Here is a 12337-nt window from a genome sequence, read left to right on the forward strand (position 1 = left end):
CAGAGCACAGCATAAAAAAGACACTAAAATCCCCCGATAAAATGACCATGAAGAAGCTTTCTGCTGATGTCAAAGGATCTAAGCTTCCTCAAGAAGAAAAGTCTCGACTGAGCCTTCACAGGTTGGAGCTGCAGAAACCTCAGATATCACCGGCCTCAGTAGTTGAAGGGCCAGGAATACAAAATCTTCTCAACTTAGAGCAGGTCCAGCCGACTCCAGCAGTGGGGGGTAGGCATGCAGAAACTGCAGTTCAGTGTCAAAGTCCAGAGTAGAAGAGCCGCTTCTTCTGGATTATTATCTTCTGTAAAAGAGGTGTGGTGTGTCTGTGGCGGGAACAGCAAACCACTTCCATCTTATTGAACTGTATACTTTCTGTTTACCTTCTTTATCAGAATTAATACTTGTTAACTTACATAGCACATTCAAATCTTCCATATTTGCAGAATTATTGAAAAATATTACCAAACTGTTTATGAATCACTGAATAAAATATATTCAATTGAATTAGAATAAATTAAACAATTACACAACAGCCAACTTTGTTATAATATCACATGTAGCTAGATATGTGTACCTATGCAAAGGAAATGAATGGGTAAAATGAATCTCAACATATCAACTCTAATCCGTCTCCTGTCCTGGTGAGAGGCAAGAGAAGGGGGCTGGAGTATACTCATTTGTCTCTCTTGTGGACTGTGAGAATCTATGAGGAGGGAGAACATTTCAAAACTATACGCTACTCATGAACTAAAACATTGCATTAGTGTTGATTTGAGTAGAATACAGCCTTTGTCTCTCAGCACTATTAGTGCCCTGGGGCCAGACAAACAGGCTCTGGAAGACATTTTAATAATCATGATATAGGTTCATCATCATCCTCATAATTATCATCATCCTCATTATCGCGTTTCAATATTCTTCACCTCTCTGTCATCATCCGCAGCACAGGGATTTGCTATGTGGTTTCCATTTTGTTTGTTAGTAATTGTTGTATTGTTTCATTTTCTGATGGACCAATTTAAAATTCCATATCCATACTTAGGCTGTAGTGTACATGTATAATGTAGTGATCCTTCAATGTTAATGGGCTTAACCAGGAGTGTTTCCAGGATTTGAGGACATTCGCCTCGACAGGCCTCTCTAGGAAGGTCTGTGGGGATCCTCCCCCAGCAATGTTCTTTGATAAACAAGCTGTATATTGATGCTTCTTTATGCACTCTGCCACCTTTTTTACATTCATTAATAAAAAAATAAAAACTGTTGTTTACATTCCAGATTAATTATGAATTGTGATGTTAAATATGTATTATAGTCATTAGTATTATATTGAGTAGAAACAATACTTCACATCTGCTATCACATTTATTGACTATAGTTGGAAATACAGTTATTTAAACATCAACAGTGGTGGAATGTAACTCAGAACATTTACTCAATTACTGTACTGAAGTACAATGTTAAATTACTTGCACTTGATTTTACGCTCTACACCACTACTACATCTCAGAGGACATATTGTACTTTTTACTGCACTAAATGTATCTGACAAATTGAGTTACTTTACATATTCAGATTATTTTAGGTTTTTAGATATATTATATTATTATATTAATATTTATAATATTATTTTAACGACTGTATTAAAGGATAATGTATTATAGATTAAACGACCAAGCAGTATATAAAGTTACTAAAATGAGGTCCACCTTTACCAGCTGCAGCATTAAAGGGATAAACATCTTAATGGATTAACAATTATAATACAATATTATGATATATCATTCTGCATTTATTATTCAGCTTTTACTTTTGTATCTTTGAGTATATTTTGATGATCTTTTTTTGTGTAGTGTGTGCACTGTTTACTCCTCCATCATCTGCCGTCTGACCGTCTGTCTGTCTTTCTCTCTCCACTGTGACTTAAAGAAAGTGCATTCACAAAATTGTAAAAATGAGTCCTTCCCCATTTTAATTTGGAGTCAAGTCGTAGTGTAAAGTATTGGTGTGCAACTTAAGTTTTTTAAGAATTTATATTTCAGTATGATCATATGAGAAATCATACTGCATAGGCTCACGAAGCCTAAACTTCCTTCTCTACAGAAAGATTGATTTGTTTTTTTTCCCACCTGGACCTTTACTCTCATCCCTCTGTGAGTAACTGATGAACGTCCCCCCCGCACACACACAGTTGGTTTGGAGACCTGCATTTACTTTCAGGACTACACTTAGAAACATTCAGGGCATGAGCCCCGGGAAAATGACCTGGCGACGCCACTCAGCTTAACAGTCCTGTGTTTGAGAACTACGGTGGCCTTCGGGTAATGGAAAAACATGAACGGCCTAGAACCAGCGGTTGACTTGCCCATGCTAGACTTTGGTATAGAAACATGGCTGTGGACTCCGTGATTATACACCAATGAGTATATAATAATGAATATTATATTCCATTTCTTCCCATAAAGCTACCTTGATTCTAGATTGGTCCTTTACAGTGAGAGAGAGGAGGAATATTATGAATAGGTGATGACTGAATTCTGAGCTGCAACGATAACCCGGTTAAATCCATCATTTGCCCCCAACTGCAGTGTATGAGCAAAACAGGCAGTCCCCAGTTCACCTGTCCTAGATTAGATTAGATTAGAAAACTTTATTAATCCCCAGTGGGGAAACTCATATTCTAGCATTGCGGTATCATTAGCAACACACTAGACCAGTGTTTACTGTACACTGATAAAAAATATTTATTTCACTCCACATTTGAAAACCAGTATCAATGCATTTCCAAAGGTTTCACTGAAAATCCAAACAGAGCACATTCTAGAGCAGGGATTCCCAAAGTGGGGTGCGCGCACCCCTGGGGGTGCGCGAGCTGCCTCTAGGGGGTGCGCGAGAGGAAAAATGTAATGGCGGTGCAGTCCTGTCTACTAAAAATTACGTTCCCCCAAAACTAAAATGCATTCTCAATTACGTTTTACCACGAACGTATTTTCTCCCTGATTACGTTTGTGTTTGACGTACAAATACGCTTCTCATCAACATATCTTTGCTGTACTCTAGTCTTTATGTTTCTGTGATCTGCCTCGCCTCTGCCCCGCCACCCACAAGTTATTGCCCCGCGGCCTGTTCCGAGGGCTGAAGACCTGACGATCGGGTGCCTCACGGCGGGGGCGGCTGGAGACCTCGCGTCCCAGCGCCAACGGGTGAGCGCCGCCACTCAGAACCATGAAACCAAGTCCCGGATTTCACCCGGGGGACATTCTGGAGGTATTGTGACCGGGTGATGTGCCTCGTTGCTGGGGAGGTATGAGCCGAGAGTGGCGGGGTGTTATGGAGGTATATATTACAACTCGGTGTTGTTCCCGTGCGTGGATGAACGCATTTCTGCCGGAGACAGGCGGCGTGTTGTGGTAGTATTCTGACCGCGTAACAGGGAGAAGGAGAGGCGGTGGTGGAGAGGGAACAATGTTGAAGAGATGGTGGAATGTATGATTGGAGAGAGAGAAGCGAAAAAGTTGGACGTGATCCCGGTGTCCAACAACACTGTCGCGCGCATCGATGCTTTGTCCGAAGACATCCTGGCTACATTAGTCGGTCGCGTGAAGAAGAGTGAGTTTTACTCTCCGCAAGTAGACGAGCCTACAGATCTGGCCAATCTGGCCAATCGTCCGTTACCTTCGTAACGTTACGTCCGTTACCTTTTCGAAGGCACGAAAACAAACGCCACGCGCGAGCAAACTGTTCTCTCATTCGTCCGATTTTTATGCGGCTCTGTTGCTTTTTTTTTTTTAAGGTGTGTGTGTGGGGGGGGGGGGGGGGGGGGGTTGGGGGTGCGTGAAGCCGGTCGGGATGTAGAAGGGGGTGCGTGGCCTAAAAAGTTTGGGAACCGCTGTTCTAGAGAATGTAGTACATAAACTCAGAAAAATCAAACAAGCCTCTCGCTGCTATGTTGGCTTCCATTGTTGCTGAAAACAGGTACTCACCTTTTGGCGTTACATCCTGATTGATGTGTCGACAATCAAGCAGTTAGCTGTTTGGCCAGGTGGCACATGTATTGGCCAACTGATGGATGTGGCATTTTTAATTGCAGTGTTCTGAAATGTCTGAAAAGTGTTATGTCTCAGAGAACTCTAAGTGTCCGTCTCAATAATTGTGCTTTATACACCATTTTAGTGTGCTGGCAATTGAAAAAAACCTGTATGCCCCAAGCCAAGATCATTTGCAATGGTATCATATCACCCGTGTTTCCTCTCTTTAGCTGGCAAGGTTGCCCTTTAAATTCTTCTCTTCGTTCAACCCATAGAACCTCTGGCAGAAGCTATAAGTTCAGATCCTAATATTAAGGGCCTTCAAGTGGGTCAGGTAACACATAAAGTATGTTTACTTGCAGATGATAACTATTTGTTCCTTACAGACCCAGCTGTCTCTCTTATCAGACTTCTGACATTGCTGGATCGGTATAGCTCATTTTCATGATATAAGATTAAAATGGACTACTCTCTCCAGGTGGTCGCGTCAGGGGTTCAAGTTATAGGATTAACACTGGACAAATTAAAGAATCTCTCATTTTTCAAAACGGAAGACTCCCAAAATTTGAAGTGGCCCTGAACAGGTGGCCAGACCTACATTTTAATGGCGAATTAATGGCGTATCTGCTGTCAGCATTTTACCATTATTATACGATGATTGTAACCAAATAATTGAGCTATTCAAATTGATGTTTTCATTTTAAACATAAATATGGAAATGAAAAATGAGTGATGGCCTACTAGTGCTACTGCCATGCATAGAGATACCTGTTATCTTTCATACAATACTGAACTATTAAAATAATGGACAGATTCATGGATAGAGAAAACAAAAATTGTCTAATCAACCGAACATTTCGCGGACTCCCTAGGGGCCGCGGACCCCCCTATTGAAGACCTCTGGTCTAGACAGATGAAGCCTCTTGAATGTATGACTTAATTTAGGACTACATGTCCAGTGGCCTGGACAAAAGTGAGCTAGTAAGATGAAGTGGTGCAGGAGGCACCACACACCTTTATCACCTTTTATGTCATCCCGACATGGGCTTTAATTACAGATGCTTACCATACATAACACATAACACATCCATTATATCCAGTATATCCAGTTATATCTTTATATATTCATCTATAGTCTGTGAGCTCAAACATGTGGAAATTTGGTATAGAGACATGGAATAAGTTAAATATCTGTTATAGTCTATTACATACTATCAATTCATTGTCACTTTTTGTTGGCTTTTTACTTAATATCCCATATGCATTCATGGTCTTTAGCTTAGTGTAGATTGGTGCTGTTGTTAGAAACTAGCTACAGACAGGAACAATTTGAAACAGACATTCATACTGCACTCGTTGATTTTATTGGTTTGTTTTCTCACTGTATCTTTATTTTGATATTGATTAAACTAAATGAGGTTGATAAAAAAAGGAATGAGCTACAAGAGGCTAAAAACCTCTGACGGGCTGAGAGAAACTACAGTTATTTTTTTGTGACCCCTTTCACATGTTAGCAATTTGATACATTGTTAATGTAGAACATTGATTAGTGCAGTTTAAAAAAGGTTTTCATCCTATAATACCATTTCATCTCATAAATGGTGATATTGTTCTTACTTCATCAATTTAGCAGAAATATTAATACGGTAATCTAGTAACATTTGGGGCATAAAAAAAGCCCCTATGACAGGTCTAGCACCTGCAGTCGGACTGTAGCAGACATCAATGCATGCCGGCACTACTGTTAAAAAACATAGCCCTGAGTAAACTGTGTGTGTGTGTGTGTGTGTGTGTGTGTGTGTGTGTGTGTGTGTGTGTGTGTGTGTGTGTGTGTGTGTGTGTGTGTGTGTGTGTGTGTGTGTGTGTGTGTGTGTGTGTGTGTGTGTGTGTGTGTGTGTGTGTGTGTGCGTGCGTGCGTGCGTGCGTGCGTGCGTGCGTGCGTGCGTGCGTGCGAGAGAGAACTCCTGGAGTTCAGGAAGTCAGCTTGGAGACAGTCGAGTCAGATCTACAACCAAAGAAAATAATATTATTAATCCAAAATAGGATACTCCAACAAGACAAAATATTGATTCTCTGTGGCGGCAAAGAACACAAAAACAATACAAGCTGATCCAGATGCTACAGTTCAGCACCTCACAAAGATTAATATGTGTCTACTGCATCTTATGGACTATTTGACAACATCATTATACAACAATTAGTTGTAATATAGTGTTCATCAAAACGTAAGGGCTTTAACCTAGATCAAATAAGGCATCCATTCGTGCCATGTCATAGCTCGTCAGGAAGGCAACAATAATGCTACAACATTCGGCTTGATTTTGGCAAGGAAAAGAACTGCGATGACCATATTCACATTGGTCCTTTGACCTCTAACTTCAAGATATCTAAATGAAAATGGGTTCTTTGGGTATCCACAAGTCTCCTCTGTACATCAAGGCCCACTTTGCTAATCCCATGTCCTTTCGGGCAAAAGCCATGCAGTTTTTCTTTTGTAATCTAAAATACTGTATTTAAATAGTGGGTCCCTAATGGTCTTGAAGTTGCATAAATTGGGTATGACTGGAAAGCTGAGACTGCTGTGGATCCAATGAGCCCAACCGTATCCATATGTGATGATGTTAGTCTGCAAAGTAGCCCATTCATTGCAGGCAGACATTTTGTTTTTAATTTGACGTCACTGTAGAATATCAGCTGTTGTGACCTGGATAATCACAAACTCATGGGAAAAATGCAATTCCTTCAGAAATCTCCAAATTTAAAATGTTTTGTATCACAGCATGGATTTTTCTAGGTGTTCCTTAAGTTCTTAGTGACTTAAGGTGGTATTTTGACCAGTGTTTAATCCATTCTCAAGTGGTAAATAGGGAAATTTTGTACCTATCCAAAAGATTGCTGCAATAAATTATGACACATGATATTGACATAATATAGTATGCGAATGGCCATCAAATACTTCCATCTTAATGTTCTAAGCCCTCTTACACTCTAAACTGTCAACATTTTATTGAGCGCCTAATGAAAACAATGTTTATTACAGATTTATGAAAAGAAAATCTTCAGGTTCAGATGACGTACTCTACTTCTATGTGGCATATACTGTTGACCTGCTGTCTCCCACTAAAGAGCCCGTCCCCACCAAAAAAGACAAAACCGAGTCTATTGTAGGTAGCGTGTAGGGTGGAAGAGGTTATATTATTGCCTACTCATCTCAACACATCATCATATTAAAAACTTCAGAAGTTGTCCAAACTGTGGGATCGTCTGACTGCTCATGTTGCCTGTTCCCCTTCTTTAAAAGGGTCATGGTTAGATGCCCTGTGGTTTTACCTCTGAGGAGCAGAGGGGAGGTGGCCAGCCTTAACCAGATTACTCTGAGACAGAGCATCTGTCATCCAGGAGAGGGCGCTGCAGCAGTACTCCAGCTGGGAGAGAGATACACAGACAGAGTTGGAAGAGTGCTGAGCAGGCAGAGCCAACAGCTGCAGGGAAACCAGACACACTATGCACACACAGATATATATATACACTCATATAAATGTACTCATACATGCAGAGATTGTACACAATAAAACAAAGCACACATACTGTATTTTGACAAAATACAGTAGGTGGGCGGGCTCAACCAGGAAAATGTCATTTCGAGAATTTTTTAAATAATATTCTGGCCAAGATAAATGACACTGACTTGGAGGTACAGATGGAAAACCTGTCAAATATTCAGTTGTGTCTCTGGGCTAAAGATGCCTCCTGCTATAGATGTTCCCCAGATAGATGTTTCCTTGGAAGAGATATCTCTAAACTAAATACAAATACTTTGTAGAAAGAATTTATTGGTAAAACAACTCGAAATTTTCTGGCCTTCAAAAAAGCCTGGATTATGGTTCTAGGTTGCAAAAACTGATTATGACTGGTACAGATTAGGCTCACTAGATCTTTCATGTGCACTAAGATATTGCTGACCGCCGCAACCTTCTGTCATGGTCTCGGATCTCTGCATTTGCTTTAGCACATTGTCCACCCTGTGAAAACAAATACACACAAATAATCCCATTGCAAACCTCAGCTAGAATGTCTGCCAGACTGGGAATGTCTGAGTTCAGATCAGTTCAACACGATGGAATGATCACAAAAGGACTTCAGAAACTTCTATAAGTAAAAGAAAAATCTGTAAAAGTAAAAAGTTAATGTTCTTACATTTTTGGTCAGTGTCAGTAACATTTAATAAGAACACATAATAAAAACATTAGAAATTCACAAAAAAATATTGTGGCCAAGATATTGTATGTAGTGAGCAGGGCATTTTATAATGGACGGATACACCTGTGAGTGGACTAACACAGTGTTGGGAACTAAAGGAGCGTGTTTGGGTTATCAGCATTTAAGAAACTGAATTCTTGACATCAATAGAATTATTAATGCAAGTAACAATTATTAATGATTATTAATAACAACGGGGCACCACCCTGCGAACAGGGACCAATAACCAAACGATAAAACTAAGTCTCATAATTAGTGGCCACTCGTAATGTCAATAGTCGGGTGCGACTACACATTCGAAGTGACAGTGAAGGGTTAAGTTCGTACACAAGCTACTACATACAGTTTCATTACACATATATATGCACAAGTAATCACAGACGACTGCTCCTTAAAGTGTAACAGAGTTTATTAAATCAAAATAGAAAATGATCAAATCAATTAATATTGCAACCAACAAATGTTATCACACAATCTTATATGCCTAATACCTAAAGAATGAATAAAATGTATGTGTGTGTATGTGTGTGTGTAAAGAAAGGGGAGTCTTAAAGCTACAGCTAAAGACTACAAAGATGGCGGCGTCGAGTGACGCGGACAAAAGGGGAGGGGAACGAGGGAGGGGGCCTGGCGTCTACATGTGGTGGCTGTTCAGCCCGTAGCTAGATTAGCTCAAAGCTATATGTGTGTGAGGCACTCGAGGGCACGGGGTTACCCAAGGGCTGCTGACTATGTGTGTGCAGGTTAGTGAGAGAGAGGGAGCGAAGAGAGAGAGAGAGGAGGGGGGTCATGGATGAAACTCTGTGTGCGGTCCGCGTTGTAGTGAGAATGGAGAGCGCTGGCCGTATCGTACACAAAGTGCCGCTGTCGGTAGAACTGCCGGCAGTTATGTACGATAGCCGAGATTCCACATTTCACTCACAGAGCTGATTTAATGAGGAGAGAATATCACACGGAGTGTGATAAAACAAATGAAAATAAATCCCAAATAAAACAGATCTTTATCACTGCGGTGAAATGAAAGCATTGTTTTCCTATCACCCCGAAACTCGGTCGGCGAGACGAAGGTCTGGCCACCATAGGTTCAGTCTTTCAGTGACAATACACAACCTCTCCATTCACTCGCAGCGAAGGACCTAATGCATACAGTTACAGCAGGCAATACACAATATAGCGGGGGTCCGTGGTCCGCGTCGATTGCGCGATGGCGCGGTGTAACAAGACAGTGATTTAACACAACAGGATGCGGGAGTAATAACACATAAATGAATAAGCTATGCTAAGCTATGCTAAGCTAAGCCCAGATGCAATGAATCTTACTGTGAGAAGCTTCGTTCGATGGGGCTCGTTCCCGTGATGGGAATCGATCAGTCCTCGAGTGTTGACTCGGGAGCGCGGCTCTCGGAGCGTGCGCAGACTGTGAGTAGCTCGGTCCTCAGGAGTCGGTCGCACCCAGTAGCGTGGCTCGCTCTGGAGTGGACGCAGGCTCGGCGGACATCGGCGCGGCGTTGAGCGGCGCGGGGTCGGTCCTCTGTGGCGCAGCTCGCTCTGGAGCAAGCGCGGGTCCGATCTGTTCTCGCTGCAGCGGAGACAGTCAAACTTCGGCTGAGACGACGTGGTCCGTGCGTCTCCCGGTAATCATCGGTCAGGAGAGGATTAGACGTCTTCCTGCCGGAGTGGTTGATGAGGCCTGTGGGTGAACGTCGGCTGAGGTAACGTCGTTTCGTTCCTCCCGGTAATCGTCGGCGGAGAGAGGGGGTTCATCCTTGTCTTCCTGCCAGAGGGTTTGATGAGGCCTGTGGTCCTCATGGGCCTTCCGTCATCAGCGTGGTGCTGGGGGAGAGAGAGGGGGGGGGGGGGGGTATCACACTGCTCAGCCTCCCAGGGAAAGTTTAATACAGATACTGGAAAGGAGGCTCAGACCGATTGTCGAACCTGAGAGCCAGGATGAGCAATACGGATTCCGTCCTGGTCGTGGAACAGTGGACCAGCTCCTTAACCTTGCAGGTATGTTGGAGGGGTCATAGGAGTTTGCCTCTCCAGTCTACATGTGTTTTGTGAACTTGGAGAAGGCTTACGACCATGTCCCTCAGGGAGTCCTGAGAATACAGGTTACCTGAGTCGTTGCTACGAGTCATCCGGAGTTCAAGTATCTCGAGGTCTTGTGAGTGAGGGTAAAATGGAGCGTGGATGGAGTTATTGGATGGATGGATTGATTATATTTTTAGATATTAGTTTAAATAAAAGCCAGTACCAATATATTTAATAATTGTATGCTGATGTATTGGCTGGGTTCTATATTTCACATTTCTTTTGTCAGACAAATATAATTGTACATGATGAATGGTCAGTTCTCACCTTGAGAATCAAAATAGCTCTTACACATTCATATTTTTTAACATTTCCCTATTTCACAACAATAGCAGATGCAACTTACTGACGGATGTACTTTTAATTCGTACTGTGTCGCTTTCCCTCTGCTGCTTATTCTGAGCTGAGAGGAGGTTTTCTTTCTGGATAGCCTCCCATGTGTTGAGGCAGCTAGCCTTCTTGCCCCGCAACTCCAGAACTGAGGACAGAGAAGATCAGTAAAGTAACTGGAATGAGGGCAAGAGCAAAAAGCGCACTTGCATGCACATGTCCTCCACCAGTTGGAGACTGGTTTCTAAAAACAGGATCACATGCTATGCCTGTGAGCCATTTTGGACAGATGCCTAAACCACCACAACTGGATCCTTTCAATGTAAAAGGAGCATGGTTCTGTTCTGAGTTCTAGTTAATTGAGCGTAATATAAAGCAAATACATGACAGGACTAATTCCTGGATTTGTCCCAGACAAAGACAGGCTTAGCACTCCTCCTGTTCTGAGCTAGTCGACTAGCTTGGAATGCATCTGGTATATATAAGTTGCTCTCATTGAACAGAGAATTAAAAACATAATTGCTGACAAAGTGAAACGTGGTGGAGCCTCGCATCATCTGACAAACAACTTAACATGCTACCAAGAATGCGAGAGACAGCTCTCTGACCAACTGGCCTGGCACACCAAGACACAGCTGTAGGTCCTCTTCAAATTAACCAAATGCATCTAGACTGAATGAGCTAACTCCATGACCTATACCGAGTAGTAGCGCAAGAGCTTATTCATGCAAAACAGTACATGTGTCCCTGCCTTTTGCCTTTTTGTCCAATAGGTGTCACTGTGCTCCTGTACCTTTGAGAAGGTGTGGCTGTAGACAGTAAATTGAAATCTCATTATGCAATATACAGAGAGCGAAAATGATTTCCTACTCTATGCTGTACAACATAACATATCATGTTTGGAATCTGTTTAATTAGAAGAACAGCACTGGAACTGAAGAAAAACATTAGAACTGCAAGGGTACCTGAACAAAGCAATGAGTAGGTTGACCAGTACTATGTTGGTAAACAGCAGGTAGATGGCAAGGAGGATGACAACCAGCCAGTTGGAGTAGGTGCTCAGACAGGGCTCCTCTCCCGCTTCAATGAGTGTGGCGTTGTTTGTACAGGGCACTTCCACCAATTTATCAGCTAGATGGAAAAACAATGACGAGGTCCTTAAGAACATGAGGATCTATGCAACCCATTTACAAGCACCTTAAAGTGCAACATCCATTTGAACTATTAATGGCAGCTACAGCAGCTTACGGTTTGTATTGCTTTATCGTTAACAATAATCGTGAATAATCTGGCGTCTGAGTGAGTGAATGAGTACAATTATAAAAATTTAAAATTCGTAAAAGTATACATTGTGTAAGTGAATGAAGGCATCATTATTAACCTTTTTTATACCGTTTTATTCACCATATATGCACTATTTTATTTCACACAGAATTTGTTCATGTGGCAAATCGCTAAACCAAGTGGAAAGGTACATCTAAAGGAAGGCTCTGCAATTGTTTTTGTCTGAGAATGTCATGTTAATCTTGAAAGAAAACGTGTATATTAATTTTACAAAACTGAGATGATTTGAATGAAATAATGTTTCAGAGGTTTAAATTGACTTCTTTCATATAGTTTAAATTAACTTG

General features: G+C 41.7%; 1 protein-coding gene across 1 annotated transcript in view; it reads right to left on the reverse strand.

The window, feature by feature from the left end:
• Positions 1 to 5996: 5996 nt before the first annotated feature.
• The window catches only part of trpm4a (transient receptor potential cation channel, subfamily M, member 4a), a gene marked incomplete at both ends in the record, with an annotated part of 30471 nt that continues 24130 nt past the window's right edge, over positions 5997 to 12337 (reverse strand). Inside the window, 9 exon segments of the mRNA XM_079282457.1 lie at positions 5997 to 6030; positions 7356 to 7450; positions 7974 to 7988; positions 7991 to 8022; positions 8025 to 8047; positions 10701 to 10854; positions 11315 to 11322; positions 11465 to 11515; positions 11672 to 11837. Coding sequence (XP_079138583.1) covers positions 5997 to 6030; positions 7356 to 7450; positions 7974 to 7988; positions 7991 to 8022; positions 8025 to 8047; positions 10701 to 10854; positions 11315 to 11322; positions 11465 to 11515; positions 11672 to 11837 — 578 coding nt within the window.

This window comes from Melanostigma gelatinosum (assembly GCF_949748355.1).
Source record: "Melanostigma gelatinosum genome assembly, chromosome: 13".
Taxonomy (NCBI): Eukaryota; Metazoa; Chordata; class Actinopteri; order Perciformes; family Zoarcidae; genus Melanostigma; species Melanostigma gelatinosum.